Here is a 19790-nt window from a genome sequence, read left to right on the forward strand (position 1 = left end):
CCATTGCCTTTGCCCTAATATCCCATTTTATTCCCCAAAGACATCAGAATATTGTAGTCACTAAGAGTTTGCATTACGGTATGGTCCTCTCAGAGAGGTTTTTCAATCTTTTCAAGGTTTTTCATCTCCTAAATCTGATGTGATGAGTGCACCACCCAAAAATGGCACCAAGTGAGAGAAAAGTAGAGAAAATTAAATATAATTTGATTCTTTTAAAACTTTGCACATTTAAAATTGAAGCCACCTGAAGCTTCAAAAAAGCCTCTTGGTTCCTCCTCACCCCTGGCCTGGTCCTGGTTTGTTAAGATATTTTTCTGCAAATAATTCATATGCAATGTGATCTATTGGAGACAAAAAAGTACTATATAACCTGGTGAAATCAAATGAAATCTTTATTATGCCGAAAGACCAGCATAAGGATTGTATGGTACATTTAATTAAAAAGGAAATAATCTTAATAATTGCTAAAGTAACTATTATTATAGAAAATTAAAAGGTATAAAAGAGAAGGCATATATAAATACAGAAGCTTAAATGGAATCTAAAAGGAGGACTAGAAACACGAGATGGGTTTAGGGAACGTTAAGAGTGGCAGATTAAATCTATCACTGCCCATACCTTTGTATGACAAGCTGGATGCTTATTAAACTAATTTATAGCCACAAAATGCAGCTTCAGGACAAGCTTCCCAAACCTTCCCTTTCCTTAATGTTCTCCATCCCTCAGAAAGTCACAATTTTGACTGCAGCAATCTAGTCTTTTAAGCCCTAGCTGGGCTTTACAGGCAGTCTGACAGTTAATTTAAGCTTGCAAAGACACAGCATCCTCTATTTTCTGGCACAACTTTTAGAGATTTGCTGTGGGTTTTTTTTTTTAACCTCAGGGGGAAAAGGCTGCAGAAATATTTTCTCTCTTTGGAGTAATTCTTAGACTCTCCCTAATCCAGGTGCATCATACAAACTGAAGGAATGCCAGTCCTTCAGTTAATAGTTGAAGAGCTACAGCCCAGGGAAAAAAACCTTTCAGGGTATGTATTCTGTTAGTCATCTTTTCACTGGAAGTAAAAAGTCTCTTCGCTGGCTTCATTCTTCCACTCTTCAGCCTGGAGTCAAAGTAAGGTTTTTTTAAAATAGGATATTGGTTAGAGGGCAGAGGGAGAATTTAGTTTTAGCACCTAATTGAGGCAGGGTGAAGGAAGATCAACAAGCCCATCCTTCCCAGATTTTTTTCCGGGAGAGAGAGAAAGGAGAGGGTGTTAAGGAAGGGAAAGGTTTGGGAAGCTTGTTCTGAAGCTGCCCTTTCAGCAAGGGCCCTCTTCCCAAAGCCTAGAGACAGAGGAGCTTCACAGCATCCCCATGGACAGCTAATGGTCAGACAGCTGATTAGTGGAAAAAAGCCCCCAAAAGCTGAGGAACTGGTCCTTCTTTTGTCCTATAAATGCAGGGCATCTTGGGAGAAAGAAGGGCAGAGGCAGAATTAGAAAATGCAGACAGAGATTCCTTCCCCACCTATTCTCGTTGGCAGGACAGCTGGGCCACTGGAGAAGGCCTGAGGCAGGTGGGCTGATGCTTCCATTAGGTCTCCCTACATTTCCTGCACTTCTAATGACAGATCAGAAATGAAAGTCAAGACTTTTCCAGACTCATTACTTTCTGCCTCATGTGGATTTTCTTGTGTGCAGTAAGAGAGGAATTTTGTGTGAAGCTACGTCCGCATTCTGGGCATTTGAATGGTTTCTCCCCAATGTGTAAAGCTACATGAACTACAAGTTTGGACTTAGTAGTGAAACCTTTCCCACAATCAGGACACTCATATGGTTTCTCTCCTGTGTGAGTTCTTTGGTGTATCACCAAGTGGGAATTCCGACTGAAAGTTTTCCCACACTCCTGACACTCATATGGTTTCTCCCCTGTGTGAGACCTCTGATGTATCAGCAGGTGAGAATTACGACTAAACGTTTTCCCACATTCCTGGCACTCATACGGCTTCTCACCTGTGTGAATACTCTGGTGCACCACCAGGTGGGAGTTGTTACTGAAACTTTTCCCACAATCTGGACACTCATATGGTTTCTCTCCTGTGTGTCGCCTCTGGTGGTATACCAAAAGGCAATTCTGACTGAAACTTTCCCCACAATCCTGGCACTCGTAAGGTTTCTTCTCCGAGTGAGTCCTCTGATGGACTACCAGGTGGGAATTAAGACGGAAACTTTTCCCACAATCCATACATTTGTACGGTTTCTCCCCTGTGTGAGTCCTTTGGTGTATCACTAAGGAGTAATTCCGAATGAAACTTTTCCCACAATATAGACACTCATATGGTTTCTCCCCTGTGTGAGTTCGCTCATGTATAACCAGGTAACAACTCTGACTGAAAGTTTTCCCACAATCTGGACACTCATACGGTTTCTCCCCAGTGTGAGTCCTCCTGTGTGACACCAAGCTGGAACTCTGACTGAAAGTTTTCCCGCAGTCTGGACATTCATATGGTTTTTCTCCTGTGTGCGTCCTCTGGTGTCTCACCAGTTCAGAACTGTGAATGAAACTTTTCCCACAATCAGGACATTCATACGGTTTCTCCCCAGTGTGAGTCCTGTGGTGTATCACCAGGTAGGAATTCCGACTGAAACTTTTCCCACAATCCGGACACTCATTTGATTTCTCCCCAGTGTGAATTCTTTGGTGTGCTGCCAGATTGGAACTGTAACTGAAACGTTTCCCACAATATGGACATTCATACGGTTTCTCTCCTGTGTGTGTCCTCTGGTGTACCACCAAATGGGAATTCTGACTGAAACTTTTCCCACAGTCCAAACATTCATATAGATTCTCTCCTGTGTGTGTCCTCTGGTGAATAACTAGTTGGGAATTCCGACTGAAACTTTTCCCACATTCCATACACTGGTGTGGTTTCTCCCCTGTGTGAGTCCTCTTGTGGGCCATCAGGTGTGAATTAGTACGGAACCTTTTCCTGCAATCTGGACACTCATAAGGTTTCTCCCCTGTGTGAGTCCTCTGGTGTTTCACCAGGTGGGAATTGTAAGTAAAATGTTTCCCACAATCCATACACTCATATGGTTTTCCACCTGTGTGTGTCTTCTGGCGAATCAGTAGGGGTGTGTCCTTGCGAAAACTCTTATCACACTGAGAGCATTGGAATGGATTCCCATCACTGTAGGTCCTTTTATCCTCAAAAGGATGAGAGCTGTAGTAAAATACCTTTCCACACTCTGAGCATTCATTCGGGGTTTCTCCGGTGTGCATCCCTTCAGGTGTAATCAGTTGTTGTCTGCAATCTATGCTTTTCTCATGATATGTAGATCTGCAGGGCTTTTCCACCACTAATATTCCTGGATTTTGAAGGTCAAAATATTTTGAATCTTTTCTTGCATGGTGCTTTGATTCAAGTTATTCTTTCGTTCTTCACAGGGCAAAGCTTGCATGACTGCCTGCCCTATATGGCTCTCTATGTGACAGCTTTCTCCCCACTGATTTCCAGATATTTCCATCTTTTTTTCTAAATTTGGATATTATTACTTCCTCTTGATCTTTTTGTGAAGACAAAAAAAAAAGATTGCTGGCTGGATTTTCTTTCCTTTTTAATGCTCTTTGTGATTCTCACTTGTCCAGAATGTTGTTCTTGGAATCTTCTTCATCTAAAAGATTTAAAAAGAGGGGTTAGTGTAATGATTGTATATAAAATGAAAACCCCAAAGGAAAAAGCATACATTGCAATCAAAAAGCAATCTAGGAATCACTGAATTTGTCCTTTGTACAATCAATACTGGCAAGAAGAGTGCGGAAGTGGTTTTTCTCACTGATTGGTCGACTGAGAGGCAGAGGAATCTCTTTTGTGATGCTGTTGAACAATTAACTTATACTTCCTCATTTCCCCCCCCCCCGTTTTATTTATTTTATATATAAAAAATAGATAAAAATTAATTTCCATCAAAAAGTGTGTTATACAATTGTTTTTAGGCAACCATAATCAAAATGCTTACAATGGCATTCATCACAATAACATTAATACTATAATAACAATGCTATTCAACTTATCTACTTTAACAAATCTCCATTTTAACATTTACCCTTTTTATATCCCCACGTTTCTAACTTCTGTTTCTGTTGTTCAACCATTGCTAAAATAGGTCCCATATCAAAATATTCAGTTTCTTCTTTGTCCTTAATAGTAAGTGTTAGTCTATCCATTTCTGCACATTCTAATATTTCTTAGTTACACTCTCATATGTCGGGATCTTATCATTCTTCCATTGCTATGCAAATACAATTCTAGCTGCAGTTAGTACATTAAAAATCAAAATCACTTCCTTCATTTCTTAAATCTTTTGGGTATTCATTTGTTATTTAAGAGAAGCTTTCTTTTGATATGAGATTTTTTTTCTTGGAGATCTTAATATTTCTGGACTTGAATTTGCCAGAAGGCTGGCTCTGTAAGAAAGCTGATCCTGTAACGGGCTAGACGCCTCTCTAGGAAACTGCAAAAGCAGAACATTATGTTTGATGCTTCTGAGCACACTAACTCCTGAAAGTCCCTGGGTGGGAAAGCAACGAGAGGCTTGCAAGATACAGCCGGATCTCCCCCTTGCTTGTTGGAAGTTGCAAACTGTATCCAGCAGGATCTCCCCTTGCTGACTGGAGGCTTGCAAACTCCCGATGCTTGATCGATGGGTGGGAAGGAAGATAGAGAATTGCAGGGACCCTAAAGGCAGAGAAGTGGGGTATAGAATGGCTCAGGGGATGGAAGAAGCCTTAGAAGGCTCAGGGCAGGTAAGCCTGGCACTACACCACGCATCCCATGCCCGCCCCATCTTAGGCACCTTTAATGATCCCATTATTTTTTAAACAGCTACATCAGAGGGAGGAGTGCTACTGCAATGCGCTCTACATGGGGCAGCCCTTGAAGAGTATTCGGAGACTTCAACTCGTCCAGAACGCAGCCGCACAAGCGATTGTGGGTGCACCTCGGTATACCCACGTTACACCTATCCTCCGCGAGCTGCACTGGTTACCGATCAGTCTCCGGATACGCTTCAAGGTGCTAGTCGTAACTTATAAAGCCCTTCATGGTATTGGATCTGGGTACTTGAGAGACCGCCTGCTGCCAATTACCTCCCACAGACCCATTAGATCACACAGGGTTGGCCTCCTCCGGGTTCCGTCTACCAGCCAATGCTACCTGGCTATTACCCGGGGGAGGGCCTTCTCTGTGGCAGCTCCGGCCCTCTGGAATGAACTCCCCGCAGGGATTCGGACCCTCACCTCTCTCCAGGCCTTCCGAAAAGCCGTCAAAACCTGGCTTTGCCGGCAGGCCTGGGGGTGATGAGTTCCCTCCCCTCTCGACATGTATGGTTGTGCGACTGTTGTCTACTTTTATTATTTGTATTTTGTCTTTTTATGTTCCCCCTTTTTTCCCCCTTGAATTGTTCGCTGCCCTGAGTCCTCCCGGAGAAGGGCAGCATACAAATAATAAAATACAATACAAATACAATACAAAAGGAGTGTTAAGAGACACTGCCTCATCATCAGCAATGTCAGAAGAATTGCCAGGGGGAATTTTCTATTCAAGAAAGGAGAGCTGTGACATCCCTAGGAAGAAACCCAAATATTCCCCACCCCCGCCAGCTGATAAAGGAAGATGCACAGTCATCCTGAACGTAGATGACGACAAGGTCAAGGTGAACAATCTTCTGTAGGACACTGCTAAGTATGAGACTCTGAAGAGAGACCCCAGCAGCAGTTACAAGAAAAAGGTCATTGATTTCTTGCAACACCTACTGAAGGACAATGCCATTGACAACCCACAATATTACTGTCTTTACCCTGCATGCATACATGGACTCCCCAAAATCCACAAAGAGGAACTCCACTCAAACCAATTGTTATCAGCATCAACTCTGCCACCTACAACATTGCAAAACATCTAACCACCTTATTAGCTCCTCTAGTTGGCAGCATCGCCTGTCACATCAACAATTCACAGGACTTCACCAACGTTTGGAAACTAAAACTGGACCCAAATGAGACCATGGTTTCTCTCTTCACCTGCATTCCAACTACCAAAGCTGACATAGTAATGAAAAAAAAACTGCTACAAGACAGCACCTTAGGTGACAGAACCGACCTCAGCCCAGGCCGCATATGTGTCATGCTGGACCTCTGCCTGACCACTACCTATTTTAAAAACAATGAAGGTTTCTACAGATGAAAACACGACTGCGGCATGGGTTCACCTGTGTGCCCCATTGTGGCCAATCTCTACATAGAAGAGGTAGAAACTAGACTCCTTCCCAGGAATTCCACAGGGCGGGATATGACATCATCTATCTCCAGTCTAGTCCTCTCAACAGTTCCAAGAAGGCTCCACATCATTTGCACTATTCAGGTGATGCTGATAAGAGATAAACCTCCACGTGGCCTTAACAACTCACTAAAAGAATGCAAATGACCAGCTGGCTGCAAGGAGTATAAATCCTTCCATTCCCCACCATCCAGTCAGAGCTGAAGAAGCTTCTTGGATGAGAAGTAAAATGTCTTCAAAGAAAAACCAGAAAGTTGCCCCTTGAAAAAAAACTCCTTTGGGAGAACCATTACCTGGATGACTGAAAATCTTCATAAACAAATGCAGTCTTAGGTAGCATCAATGGAGGAATAGCATGAAGATCACATGAAATGATAGTATGCTTTATAGAGCTTTGATAACACCACACTTAGAATACGGCATCCAGTTTTGGTCGCTACATTACAAAAGAATGTTGAGATTCTAGAAAGAGTACAGAGAGAAACAAAGACGATTAGGGGACTGGAGACTAAAATGTGACGAACAGTTGTAGGAACTGGGCACATCTAGTCAAATGAACAGAAGGGCTAGGAGTAACATAACTGCTCCAATGTTTGAGAGGCTGCCACAGAGAATAAAGGGTTTTAATCATTCATCAAAGTACCTAAAGGGAGGACAAGAATTAATGGATAGAAAATAACCAAGGAGAGATCTAACCTAGAAATAAGGAGTGATTTCCTGACAGTGAGAACAATTTATCAGTGGACAAGCTTGCCTCCAAAAGCTATGGCTGCTTCATCCCAGGGGTTTTTAAAGAAGACATTGGACAACTATTTGTCTGAAATGGTATAGGGCTTCCTGCCTGAGCAGGAAGCTAGACTAGGAGATTTCTAAGGTCCCTTCCAATCCTATTGTTTTGTTAATGGACAAGGTACATATGGGGCAATGCCATGGGAATTGTGACCCAAAGGATTAAATCTATTATTGGTTTTTATGTTGCACATGAAAGATTACAATGGTATAACAAGCTCGCTTTTAGATAGAGCCATTTATCTAAGAAATCAAGCCTATCCAGGACAATTTCCAAAATCCATCTTTGGACTGATGGGAGAATTTGGCACTGGTAGATTCTTGAAGACACAAAACTAGCTCTGAAAGCAAATATACTGTTTCCAGAAAGGCATAAATCATTTTCAAGAATCAACATCATATGGCTTTCAAAGAACTTAGCTAATACGATGGACAAAATGAATATCATACCAAAGATATTGGTAAGTTTTGATAATAGAAATGTACATTGTTGAAGTTTAACATATATATTTTAAAGTTTTTATGTGTTTGTCTAACTTTAAAATAGACAATGTTTTACTATAGAATTCTTATTATATAAGAATGTAGCAATGTTATGTGTATTTTTGAATTGATAATATGATGCATTCATGGGCTAGCTGCTATGTTTTATTTAGATTAAGATTATATATTTTGCTTTTATTACTCGATTGTTTGGTATGTACATCTTTATATTTTTAGTTTTGTATTATTTTATTGTGTTATCTAAAGCAAAAGTGTATTTTAAACATTTATATCTTAAAAATATTTAAAAGGAACCATTTTTAATGCTACTTTTGTCTTTTTTTCATTAGTTATGTCTGTTTTAAACTTTTCTTGCTCTTCCCCCTTCTTTTGAAATTTAAGGAAATTCTTTAAAAATGCAAACAGTCCAAAAGGCTAGATTAACCTTCAACATTATGATTCATTTGACATAACAAATGGCTAGCAAAATCCAAAGAAAAGCACACATTCTTAGCATTGAAATCATTATCAAATATATGTGGAAATGCCGATGATAGTTTATACAGATACATGAACACAAATACAAATCCACCCACTTATAAAGGTACATATGTTAAAATTCTTGTGTTACTTCAGCCTCACAAATGTCCCAGGAGTGGGTATGTTCAAATTTTTTTGTCTCATTTTAGAGATTGGGGGGGGGAGTTTTAAGGAAGGAAATGGTGCCCAAAGCATCTGCAAGATTTAAATCACCAGTTTTGCCCACGAAATGCCTCACCTGCAAAGAAAACAACACTCATTAAAAAAAAAAGCACAAGGAATCAACTCCTAAAGTGAAGGAAACTTTTTAAATCTTCCAACCAGCAGAAAATTGCAGGCAACACTTTTAAAGCGTGCAGCACCAGTGGAATCTGAAGGAGACATTTAAATCAGAAGAAAAAAATGAAGGGGCCCGTTTCAAATCATGCAGGAATTAGTGGAATAAAATTTGAGCAAGGGAAGGAAGGAAGGAATAAATAGCAACAACCCCAAAGTGAATGAGACTTTTCCCAATCTTTTTAAACCTCCCAACTAGCAGAAGGTTGAAAGCACCACTTTTAAAGGCACCCAGGTTGTTGTTTTTTTAAAGCCTGCGGTGCTATTGGAATAAAAATCGAGGAAGGAAAGAATAATATATACAGTGGAGGAAACAAAAGAGCCCGACTTACTCCTCTCTCCTCCGATCTTCCTCCAACTCACCTTCCAGCTCCAGCTGCCGCGACCCTGGGAAAAGAACACGAGAGCCGCTCCCCACGCGACCATCCTCCCCCAGGTGCGCCGGAAGAGGAAGTTCCTCTACCCTCCCTCTCCTGCAGCATCCTCTCTAGCAATCCAGGCACTCGAATGCTCTACCTCACAAAGAGGGCCTGTTTTCAGAGGCGGCTTGAGAGCGCCGTCGAGCGACCTCAGGCTGGAAAAAAAAAAACACGCTTGTCCCATTTGAGGTGGTTGCCAGATTTCTCTTTCGAGTGTGATTATTGAGTCTGCCATCTGCACCTTCATAACTGTCTGGTTTGCTTCTGCAACCCAACAAGAGAGACGCAGACTTCAGAGGAGAATCAGAACTGCAGGGGGGGGGAAACAATTACTACCAACCTGCCTTCCATTGAGGACCTGTACACTGTATGAGTCAAACAAGGGAGCTGTGAAAATATATACAGACCCCTCACATCCTGGACATAAATTGTTTCAACTCCTACCCTCAAAACTGTATGGCACTGCACACCAAGACAACTAGAGACAAGGACAGTTTTTCCCCAAATAACATCACTCTGCTAAACAAATAATTCACCATTGTCACACTATTCACTAAGGCTGCATTACTATTACTGTTAGTCCTCTCATCGTTCCTATCGCCCATCTCCTCCCACTTATGACTGCAGGACTGCAACTTTGTTGCTTGTATCCTTACGATTTATATTGATATTGTTTCCTGATTGCTTATCTGTACCCTATGACTATCATTAATTGCTGTATGATTCTTGATGAATGTATCTTGTTGAAGGGGAATAGTAATAAGGATACAAACCTGTTGGTCTTAGTAGAAACATTTGTTTTCTGTAAGACATACATATTATGCCTTGTATTTGTTTCCTGCAACTGACTTCCTGTGGCACTATTAGGGTCTGTAAAATATCTGGCAAATGTCAAAAGGTGTGATCCTTGCCATTTGAACTCTTATCAATCTCCTACAATCTATGGACATAGAACTATAAAAGCAGCTGTAAAGGTGACACCTTTTGATCTCCCTGAGAAGCTAAGTGATTAATTGAGAGAGATAAGGAGATAGCTGAAGGGGATAATTAAGATACTCTATCCTGTCCAGAGGATAAACAAAGAGCCCAGGATGGGGGATTTTGCTGATGTTTATAACATTTCTAACAGTATAAAAAGGAGTTACACCTTTTCTGAAGTGTAGTTCTTCTTTGCATATCCTTGGGGCATGTTGGGAACAACTGACCATCATGTCTTTAAACTTGGATCAAAGATTAAACTCTGATTGTTAGTCAAGCCTCCGTTTAAGTCTCATTTTGGGCTCATTGTGACTTGGATGTATTGTCAAACTTCTATGGGTCTAAACATATTTTCAAACCTTACATTGTCTTTTTATGTACACTGAGAGCATATGCACCAAAGACAAATTCCTTGTGTGTCCAATCACATTTGGCTAATAAAGAATTCTATTCTATTCAAATTGATATTGACCAACCATATCAAGGATCTATCCCTTTGCAAGAAGTGAGAACTAAACCAAGGGAAGATGTCTATGGAGATTCTCAGTCATTCAAGTCATGGTTGTCCCAAAGGTGCTTTTTTCAAAAGGCAACTGGACTTTCTATGTTTTTTGTTGAAGACGTTTGGCTTCTCATCCAAGAAGCTTCTTCAGTTCTTCAGTGGATGAGAAGCCCAAACGTCTTTAAGCAAAAAACATACAAACATAGAAAATTGATGGCAGAAAAAAAAAACCTAGTGGTCTATTGAGTCTGTCTTTCTATCAGTATTATACAGAAGCCTAAATCTCATAGAGGGAAAAACTGCTCTGAACACCTTTCCCAATCTCCAGGGGAGTTACATTTCAGCCTTATTACTCCCAAAGTTTGAGTAAAAGAAGTAGTTTGCAGAAAGCTCACCTAAAAAATTCTTTCCTTTCGCAGGGCTGGTTCTCAGGAGAGATAAAAAAAACACTCTATATCCCCAAACTTTTGACTGATTTCCTGTGGCTCTCAAGGATTTGGGACAAGGCAAGACAGAGGCCTCAAAGGAGCCGCCTTCCCTTATACTGACAAGAGATCTCCAAATTGTCTTGAATCTGTTGTTCCCAACAAGCCAGCTTTGTTCATGAAGATTTTAAATCTGCTAAATGGTACAAGTAAATGCCATCTGCTTGCCCAGAAATCTCCATTAAGTCAAAGCAAGAAGCACACAACAGGGCCTAGAAAAATTGTGCTTAAAAAGAGCGGGTGACTATATATGGTAGAAGAAACTCCTAAACTATAGACACATTATTTTAAAGGTTTGTAAAATTTGTGCTGCTATGCATTTGAATGCAAAATGTATAAGTCACCATGTTCTTTGTGCGAAGCATTTCTTTTTGATAATCAGGAAAATTTTAATGTAATGAAATACACAGTACAAAGAAAAAGATAAACTGTAATTAATCCTTCTGTGGTATGTCAGGATTGCTGTCTAACCAATTGTATTAAAATGCATAGCTGACACAGATATATGCCTCTCAATAAAATATGGTAGTCTGAAAGGTGCTATTAGATGCCTTCCCATTTTTGAGTGCCAGAGACTCACATGGCTCTCCTTCCCATTGAATGAGTTTTCAATGAAACTCCCCACTGTTTGTAATTCTGAGTGTCACAAAGACAAACCTTGGGAGAAGCACCCCATCCTCAGGACCTCTGGTGAATGTGAATTGCTCACCACTTGGAAAACTACTGTTGCAAAATATGACTTTAAAGGGGAAAACAACATAAAAAGAGAGGAAAATGTAGAATGGCCTTAAAGCAGTTTTTTGTTTCTTTAATCACAAGATAGAAACATCATAGGGTATATTTTTAATAGAATTGATCTATCTTCAGTTAACAGTACAAATTTGGAGAGAATTCACATCTGATCTTTTAACAGAAAAGTGGTAACTGCAGTATGGAAGTTTACGTAAATGACATGACAACATCCATATCTAAGAGGATTGGTTAATTTTGGTTGAAGTCATTATGTTAGATTTTGTGTGGTCCAATTAATCTATTGAAAGGGGCTATATGTTTGGTATTGCGTTACTAGAGTCAGTTTCAATGTTTCTGCTTTGTATTTTGCATATTCAAATTCAATTAATTTAAATTTAATATTAATATATCAATAAATTTATAGTGTTTTATATTTTTAATCTTAAATTGTTCAGTTTTTAATGTTTTATTATACTTATTAATTTGTAAACTGCTCAAAGGTCCTCTATGAGGGAGACAGGGAGTTAAGAAGTTTGATACATGAATAAATAAAATAAATGAATAACATCCTTGATTAATATTCTGCACTTAAATCTTAAGCAAGGCATACATTGTTATTCCTCCCCACTGTTCCTCTTTTTGGCCATCTGGCATTTTGGTTGTATGTGTGAGACACGTCCCAAAAGACCTAAAAAAAACATTTTCAGAGAATAATTAAAAAAAATCTCTGCAACGAACTCTTGCAGCAGATAGCCACCAATTCTTTCAAGTTCTTCCCTCCCATTCCCTCTTTGCTAATGTCCCTTTTTTATTCCCCAAAGATGTCAGAATACTGTAGTCCAAGGGTGTCAAACGTGCGGCATCATGTCACGTGACTTCCCCCCTTTGCTAAACCTGGGATGGGCGAAGCCAGCACGTGATGCATCCGGCCCCCGGGCCATGAGTTTTGACACCCCTGCTGTAATTACTAACAATTTGCACTATGGTATGGTCCTCTCAAAGATCCAGAGGCTTTTGAAACATTTCAAGCATTTTCAAGTCCTCAGGATAATAAAATTTGATGTGATAACAGTGCCCAAAAGACCAGCGTAAGGAACATGGGGTACATTAAGTAAAAAGCATAGAAAATAATTAAAAATCCAAAAATAATAATTCTAAAAAGCTAAAAGATATAAAAGAGAAAGTATATATAAAAATAGAAGTATAAAAGGAAGGAGCATAAAAGTTAATATGTGGCAGATGAAGCCTATCCCTGTGCAAAGTCTAATACGACAAGATGGATGTTCAGCAAGACTAATTTATGGCACAGGTCATCCTTTATCTGAAAAATTTAAGTGCTGATCCTCAGAATCAGGTAACTTATAGCAGGGATTCTATCTGAAAGCAGCAGGGAGATGCAGAATTGTTCTGTGTGTCCCAAGTATTTATGCAGTAATGGCGAGATGAGCCTGTTCAAATGCCTCTGTAATACAGTCACTGGAGAAGCATGTGCTCATTTGTCTGTGGAGATTCTCAATCATCCACGACATAGTTGTCTCAAAGGTACTTTTTCAAAAAGCAAATTGGATTGTTTTTTCCCTAAGGAGGAAGAAGACATTTCTGTTCTCATCCAAGAAGCTTCATTGGTTCTGGCCAGAGCCGACTGCACTTCTTGTATGAGAAGCAAAACGTTTTCTTCCTTAAGGAAAAAAAAAAGTACAGTTCTTTTGAAAAAGCACGTTTGAAATACAGGTTTTGTTGTTTCTGTGTGTCCAGAGTCACAGGGGCATTGTATTTGATCTCTGAATTCTGTCAATGTAATGAACCAATCTTGAATTCTTTGGAGTCTTTTAAACACAGCACAATAAGAGTTCTTCATCTGTATAACTAAAATGCCTCTTAATTGCTCCAAATATTCCTCCTCTTTATTAGTAGGCATTTTTGGAAAAAAATTAAAAACAGCCCAGAGACTGGAGTGAAAGAATTGAATGAATCTCCCATATCTTGAGAAGAGAACTTTGCATTTCTTTGACCTATGTTCACAGCAATGCCGATATTTCCCCTTTATTTTCCTTGTTGAAAGTTATGGTTCTTACACAATGCATTTTTACAAATGAAACACTTTTTTCCTCAGGTCTCCACCACCAAGGAGTATGCAAAAAAAAAAAAGGGCAGCACCATGATATTAATATCACCCACCAGATGTCAAAGGGTATCTCTAAAAAAACAAGATCATAGGAGGGTTTTGCTAATAAACATTCAAAAGCACAATTTTTTTCTCTTCAATATTCTTACAGCACTTATCATGTTCAACAGTCTTTGCCTGTAAAATTTTACAGTGTGGTTGTTGCTAAACCCTCCTTCATATCTTCTCTATTCTGTGCTTTAGCTAACCATAATCTAAATAGAATTCTCTTTGACCGAAAATTCTGAAAATGTTAGGAAAAGATGAACTTTAAACCCTCTTTGTCATATTTGAGGAATAACGATATGAGTGCTCCTATTTTTCTTTAATAATGTATTTTTAAGTCTTGCCGCAGATTTTTGGGACCTACCAGAAATGTTTACTATGACTCCAAAATATTTTATTCAATAAGGATGCTGGCTGGGGGATTCTGGGACTGAAAATCGGGAGGACATCTAGGTAGAAGGTTAATAAGGGTAGTCCTTGACTTGCAACAGTTCATTGCAATCGTTCAAAGTTACAACAGCACTGAAAAAAGGGACTTGTGACCATTTTTCACACTTAAGACCATTGTAGCTTCCCCATGCTCACATGCTTTACATTTGGATGTTTGACAACTGACTCATATTTATGACCGTTGCAGTGTCCCACAATCATGTGATCCCCTTTTGCGACAAGCAAAGTCAATAGCAAAACCAGATACATTTAACCATGTGACTAATTTAAACAACTGCAGTGATTCACTTAAAAAATGTGGCAAAATAAGTTGTAAAATAGGACAAAACTCACTTAACAAATTCCTCACAAAAAATTTTGGGCTCCATTGTGGTTGTAAATTGAGGAGTACCTGTACTTTATATGTTGCATTTCTATGCCCTATGATCAATATGCAAAAAAAAACACCCCACCCCAAAACACTTTTTGCAGAATTCCACTATATCTGCTAAACTAACTAAACTAACGTTTTCTCTCTTCCCTAATGTCTAATACTAAGACATTTTACTAAAGTAAATCAGCTGCATTTCCAAAGGAGATCAAAAAGGAAACTCAAACCTTCTCTATATTCATCACCTTTTGCCTCATGTGGATTTTCTTGTGTGCAGTAAGGGAGGAATTTTGAGTAAAACACCGTCCACACTCTGAGCATTTGAAAGGTTTCTCCCCTATGTGTAAACCTACATGATTTACAAGTTTAGATCTAGTACTAAAACCTTTTCCACAATCTGGACACTCATATGGTTTCTCCCCTGTGTGAGTCCTCTGATGCACCACCAGGTGAGAATTCCGACTGAAACTTTTCCCACAATCCAGACACTCGTATGGTTTCTCCCCTGTGTGAATCCGCTGGTGCACCACCAGGTGAGAATTATTACTGAAACCTTTCCCACAATCTGGACACTCATACGGTTTTTCTCCTGTGTGTGCTCTCTGATGGTATACCAGGAGACAATTCTGACTGAAACTTTCCCCACAATCCTGACACTCATATGGTTTCTTCCCAGTGTGAATCCGCTGGTGCACCACTAGGTGGGAACTCAGACGGAAACTTTTCCCACAATCTGAGCACTCATATGGTTTCTCCCCAGTGTGAGTCCTCTGGTGTATCACCAAGGCATAATTCCGAATGAAACTTTTCCCACAATAGAGACACTCATATGGTTTCTCCCCTGTGTGCGTCCTCTCATGTATAATTAGGTAGCAGTTCTGACTAAACGTTTTCCCACAATCCGAACACTCATATGGTTTCTCCCCAGTGTGAGTCCTCTTGTGTATCACCAGGCTGGAATTCTGACTGAAACTTTTTCCACAGTCTGAACACTCATACGGTTTCTCTCCTGTATGTATCCTCTGGTGTCTCACCAGTTCAGAACTGTGACTGAAACTTTTCCCACAATCCAAACACTGATATGGTTTCTCCCCAGTGTGAGTCCTCTGGTGTATCACCAGGTAAGAATTCCGACTGAAACTTTTCCCACAGTATGGACACTCATATGGCTTCTCTCCAGTGTGTATCCTTTGGTGTACCACCAGGTTGGAATTGTGACTGAAACGTTTCCTACAATATGGACACTCATATGGTTTCTCTCCTGTGTGTGTCCTCAGGTGTACCATGAGGTCGGAATTGTGAGTGCAACTTTTTCCACACTCTGGACATTCATACAGTTTCTCTCCTGTGTGTGTCCTCTGGTGCACCACCAGTTGGGAATTCTGACTGAAACTTTTCCCACAATCCAGACACTGATATGGTTTCTCCCCTGTGTGAATCCTTTGGTGCGCCACCAGATGGGAATTAACACGGAAACCTTTCCCACAATCTGGACACTCATAAGGTTTCTCTCCTGTGTGAGTTCTCCTGTGTATCACAAGGTGGGAACTATGAGTGAAACCTTTCCCACAATCCAAGCACTCATATGGTTTCTCACCTGTGTGAGATCTTTTGTGTACCACCAGATGGGAATTAAGACGGAAACACTTCCCACAATCTGAACATTCATATGGCTTCTCCCCTGTATGAGTCCTCTGGTGCATCAAGAGATTGGAATTCTGACTGAAACCTTTCCCACAATCTGGACACTCATACGGTTTCTCCCCTGTATGTGTCCTCTGATGGTTTACAAGGTGGGAATTCTGACTGAAAGCTTTTCCACAGTTCGGACACTCATATGGTTTCTCACCTGTAGGAGTCCTTTGGTGTAAGACAAGAGGAGCGTGTTTGCTAAAATCTCCATACTGGAAGCTTTGGTATGGATTCTCTCCGGTGTAAATCCTTTTATTTTCAAAAGGGAAGGAGCTGTAGCAAAAAACCTTCTCACATCCGGAACATTCATTCGGTTTTTCTCCAGTATGGAAACTCTCATGCATAATCAATTGTGATCCACAATCTGTGCTTTTCCCACATTGGTGGGGTGTTTCCACCAATGGATTCTGGAGGTCAAAAATATTTTGGATCCCATCTTGCCTGGCACTTTCATTCAAGCTATTCTTTATTTCTTCACAGGGCAAGGCTCGCACGACTGCCTGCCCTACATAATTATCCAAGTCACAGGGTTCTCCCCACTCACTTCCAGGTATTTCCATCTTTTTTCTGAATTTGGATATGAGTTCCAGAGTCTCGATTTTTTCCCAGCTCAAAACCCAGTTCCTGTTATTCTCTTCTGTCTGTTACTTGACAGGGAAGGAGAGTTTTGTTGTTTTCTGCAGGAAACTGGAAGATTTTGATTGCTGACTGCATTCACTTTCTTCTTTAATTCCTCTTGTGATTTTTACTTATCCAGAATGTCTTCTTGGCATCCTCTTTGTCTAGAAGATTGACATAAGTTTAATTGGTTGTTTATAAAATGGGTGCCCAACAGGTGAAAAACCACAAGTAGAAAGCATACATTACAATGAAAAAGCAAGCATGCCAAAATGCTAGATTAATCCCCAACTTTAATTATGATTCATTTGACACATAGAATATTAATACTAATAGAATACTAATGAGATTCAAACATTGACATAATCGTAAAATTCTCTTGTTGACTTGAGTAAATCACAAATTCTTAGCGCTACAAAGGGTTATTATCAAATATATCTAGAAATGCTGAGGATATATTATACAGACATCCACACAGATATACACTTACAAATATATGTTGGAAAACCATGTCCCAGAAATGGTACACTCAAACCTTTTGGTCTAATTTTAGAGATGTGGGGGGCTTCAACTGAAGAAATGATGCCCAGAGCCTCTGCAAGATTTAATGCAGCAGTTTTGCTCCTTTCTTGGCTAAGAAAGCACCATGCTTATAAAAAGCACGAGCGACTCCTAAACTGAAGGAGACTTTTTTTCAATCCCCCAACCAGCAGAAATTTGAAGGCGCCGCTTTTAAATCAAGGGGCACCAGTGGAATTAAAATTCGGGGAGGGAAGAAATATGTAGCAGCTGAGTAAGTTGCAGCTTAGTTGAATCTCTGCTTCTACACAATGGAGAAAACCAAACAGCATTACTTGTTCCCGGCTCCACCCCGACCTCAACTCACCTTTCCAGCTGCTGCTTCGACCCTTGAAAGAGCGAGAGCCCCTGCTTGTTCCACCATCCTCCCATGAATGAGCCGGAAGAGGAAGTTCCCCTCCCGCATCCACTCTAGCAATACCAGATTGTTTCAACGCCTTTCACTCCCAGTCTCTCTGCCTCCCGTTGGATGCCAGTACTCAACAACCACCGATGCCGCTACTGTATTGGCGGCTTTCTAGGCGCTGATCTATGGCGCGCCATCTAGCGACAAAAGCTCGAAAAACACGTTCCTTTTGTCTTCTGAGGTGCTTGCTAGATTTTTGATGAATAGAAAAGAATGGCATACATACAATAACAGAGTTGGATGGGATCTTGGAGGTCTTCTAGTCCAACCCCCTGCTCAGCCATGCCAAATGGCTCTCCAGTCTCTTCTTAAAAACTTCCAGTGTTGGAGCATTTACAACCTCTGAAGGCAAGGTGCTGGACTGATTAATTGTTCTGTCAGGGAATTTCTTCTTAGTTGTAGATTGCTTCTCTCCTTGATTAGTTTCCACCCATTGCTTCTTGTCCTGCTCTCAGATGCTTTGGAGAACAGGCTGATCCGCTCTTTGTGGCATCCCCTGAGATATTGGAACACTGCTAGCTTGCCACCCCTAGTCCTTCTTTTCATTAAACCAGACATGCCCAATTCCAGCAACTGTTCTTTATACGTTTTAGCCTCCAATCATCTCTGCTGCTCTAGTGATTACTCTATGTGCCAGTAAGTGGTTTTCATCATCAACGATCACATTGATAGCTTATCTCTAGGATGAACCTGTTTTTTCTGGCATCCAGAGGGGCACTCATCGCCACTGCAATTGCACTGCAATCAGGGTGTGTGTGAGTTCATTAGTTTTTGTAAGGGAGGGGGTTAATTGTTAGGCACCCAGAATCACCATGAGTGCATTAGGTGGACATATAAATTTTCTTAATAAATCAGAATCAGAAGCTTCGTTCACAGGAAGTGAGAACTAGTCCTTCTTTTCATTAAACCAGACATGCCCAATTCCAGCAACTGTTCTTTATACGTTTTAGCCTCCAATCATCTCTGCTGCTCTAGTGATTACTCTATGTGCCAGTAAGTGGTTTTCATCATCAACGATCACATTGATAGCTTATCTCTAGGATGAACCTGTTTTTTCTGGCATCCAGAGGGGCACTCATCGCCACTGCAATTGCACTGCAATCAGGGTGTGTGTGAGTTCATTAGTTTTTGTAAGGGAGGGGGTTAATTGTTAGGCACCCAGAATCACCATGAGTGCATTAGGTGGACATATAAATTTTCTTAATAAATCAGAATCAGAAGCTTCGTTCACAGGAAGTGAGAACTAGTCCTTCTTTTCATTAAACCAGACATGCCCAATTCCAGCAACTGTTCTTTATACGTTTTAGCCTCCAATCATCTCTGCTGCTCTAGTGATTACTCTATGTGCCAGTAAGTGGTTTTCATCATCAACGATCACATTGATAGCTTATCTCTAGGATGAACCTGTTTTTTCTGGCATCCAGAGGGGCACTCATCGCCACTGCAATTGCACTGCAATCAGGGTGTGTGTGAGTTCATTAGTTTTTGTAAGGGAGGGGGTTAATTGTTAGGCACCCAGAATCACCATGAGTGCATTAGGTGGACATATAAATTTTCTTAATAAATCAGAATCAGAAGCTTCGTTCACAGGAAGTGAGAACTAAGGGAAAGCATCCTTTTGTTGTAGTGCGGGGGAATAGAAATACAAGCAAGCAAACTAAGTGTACCTCTTTTGGGGATCAGTAAATACTGTTGCAGCCAGTTTCTTATCTGGGGGTGTGTGGGAAAACTCCTCAAAACCTACCTTTGCAACTGAGGGAAGCTTGACCAGCAAAGCTAGATTCAACTTAGCTATAGAAGATTAGCCAGGTGCTGGGTCCTAAAATTTCATTAAGTTCAAGGTGGAAGGAATAGCCAACACTTTATCAGGAGTGTCAAACTGGCGGCTCACAGGCTGGATGCGTCATGCACAGGTCACACCCA

General features: G+C 40.5%; 1 protein-coding gene across 5 annotated transcripts; it reads right to left on the reverse strand.

Annotated features, from left to right (window-relative positions):
- Positions 1-374: 374 nt before the first annotated feature.
- Positions 375-17979, reverse strand: LOC116504241 (zinc finger protein 420-like). 5 transcript variants are annotated; one of them, XM_032211149.1, is made up of 3 exons: positions 17769-17979; positions 14830-17046; positions 375-3089 (listed from the first exon to the last, which is right to left on the reverse strand). In XM_032211149.1, exons 2-3 carry the CDS (start codon positions 16822-16824, stop codon positions 1626-1628), a joined length of 3459 nt encoding a protein of 1152 aa, XP_032067040.1. In that variant the 5' UTR covers positions 16825-17046; positions 17769-17979; the 3' UTR covers positions 375-1625. The 5 variants fall into 5 exon arrangements, with proteins under 5 accessions (XP_032067040.1, XP_032067038.1, XP_032067037.1 ...); XM_032211147.1 differs by lacking the exons at positions 14830-17046; positions 17769-17979 and adding exons at positions 6612-6780; positions 8830-9120 and having other exon boundaries at positions 375-3655; XM_032211146.1 differs by lacking the exons at positions 14830-17046; positions 17769-17979 and adding exons at positions 6612-6780; positions 8799-9120 and having other exon boundaries at positions 375-3655.
- Positions 17980-19790: the final 1811 nt, after the last annotated feature.

The sequence above is a fragment of the Thamnophis elegans genome, chromosome 2 (assembly GCF_009769535.1).
Source record: "Thamnophis elegans isolate rThaEle1 chromosome 2, rThaEle1.pri, whole genome shotgun sequence".
Classification (NCBI taxonomy): Eukaryota; Metazoa; Chordata; class Lepidosauria; order Squamata; family Colubridae; genus Thamnophis; species Thamnophis elegans.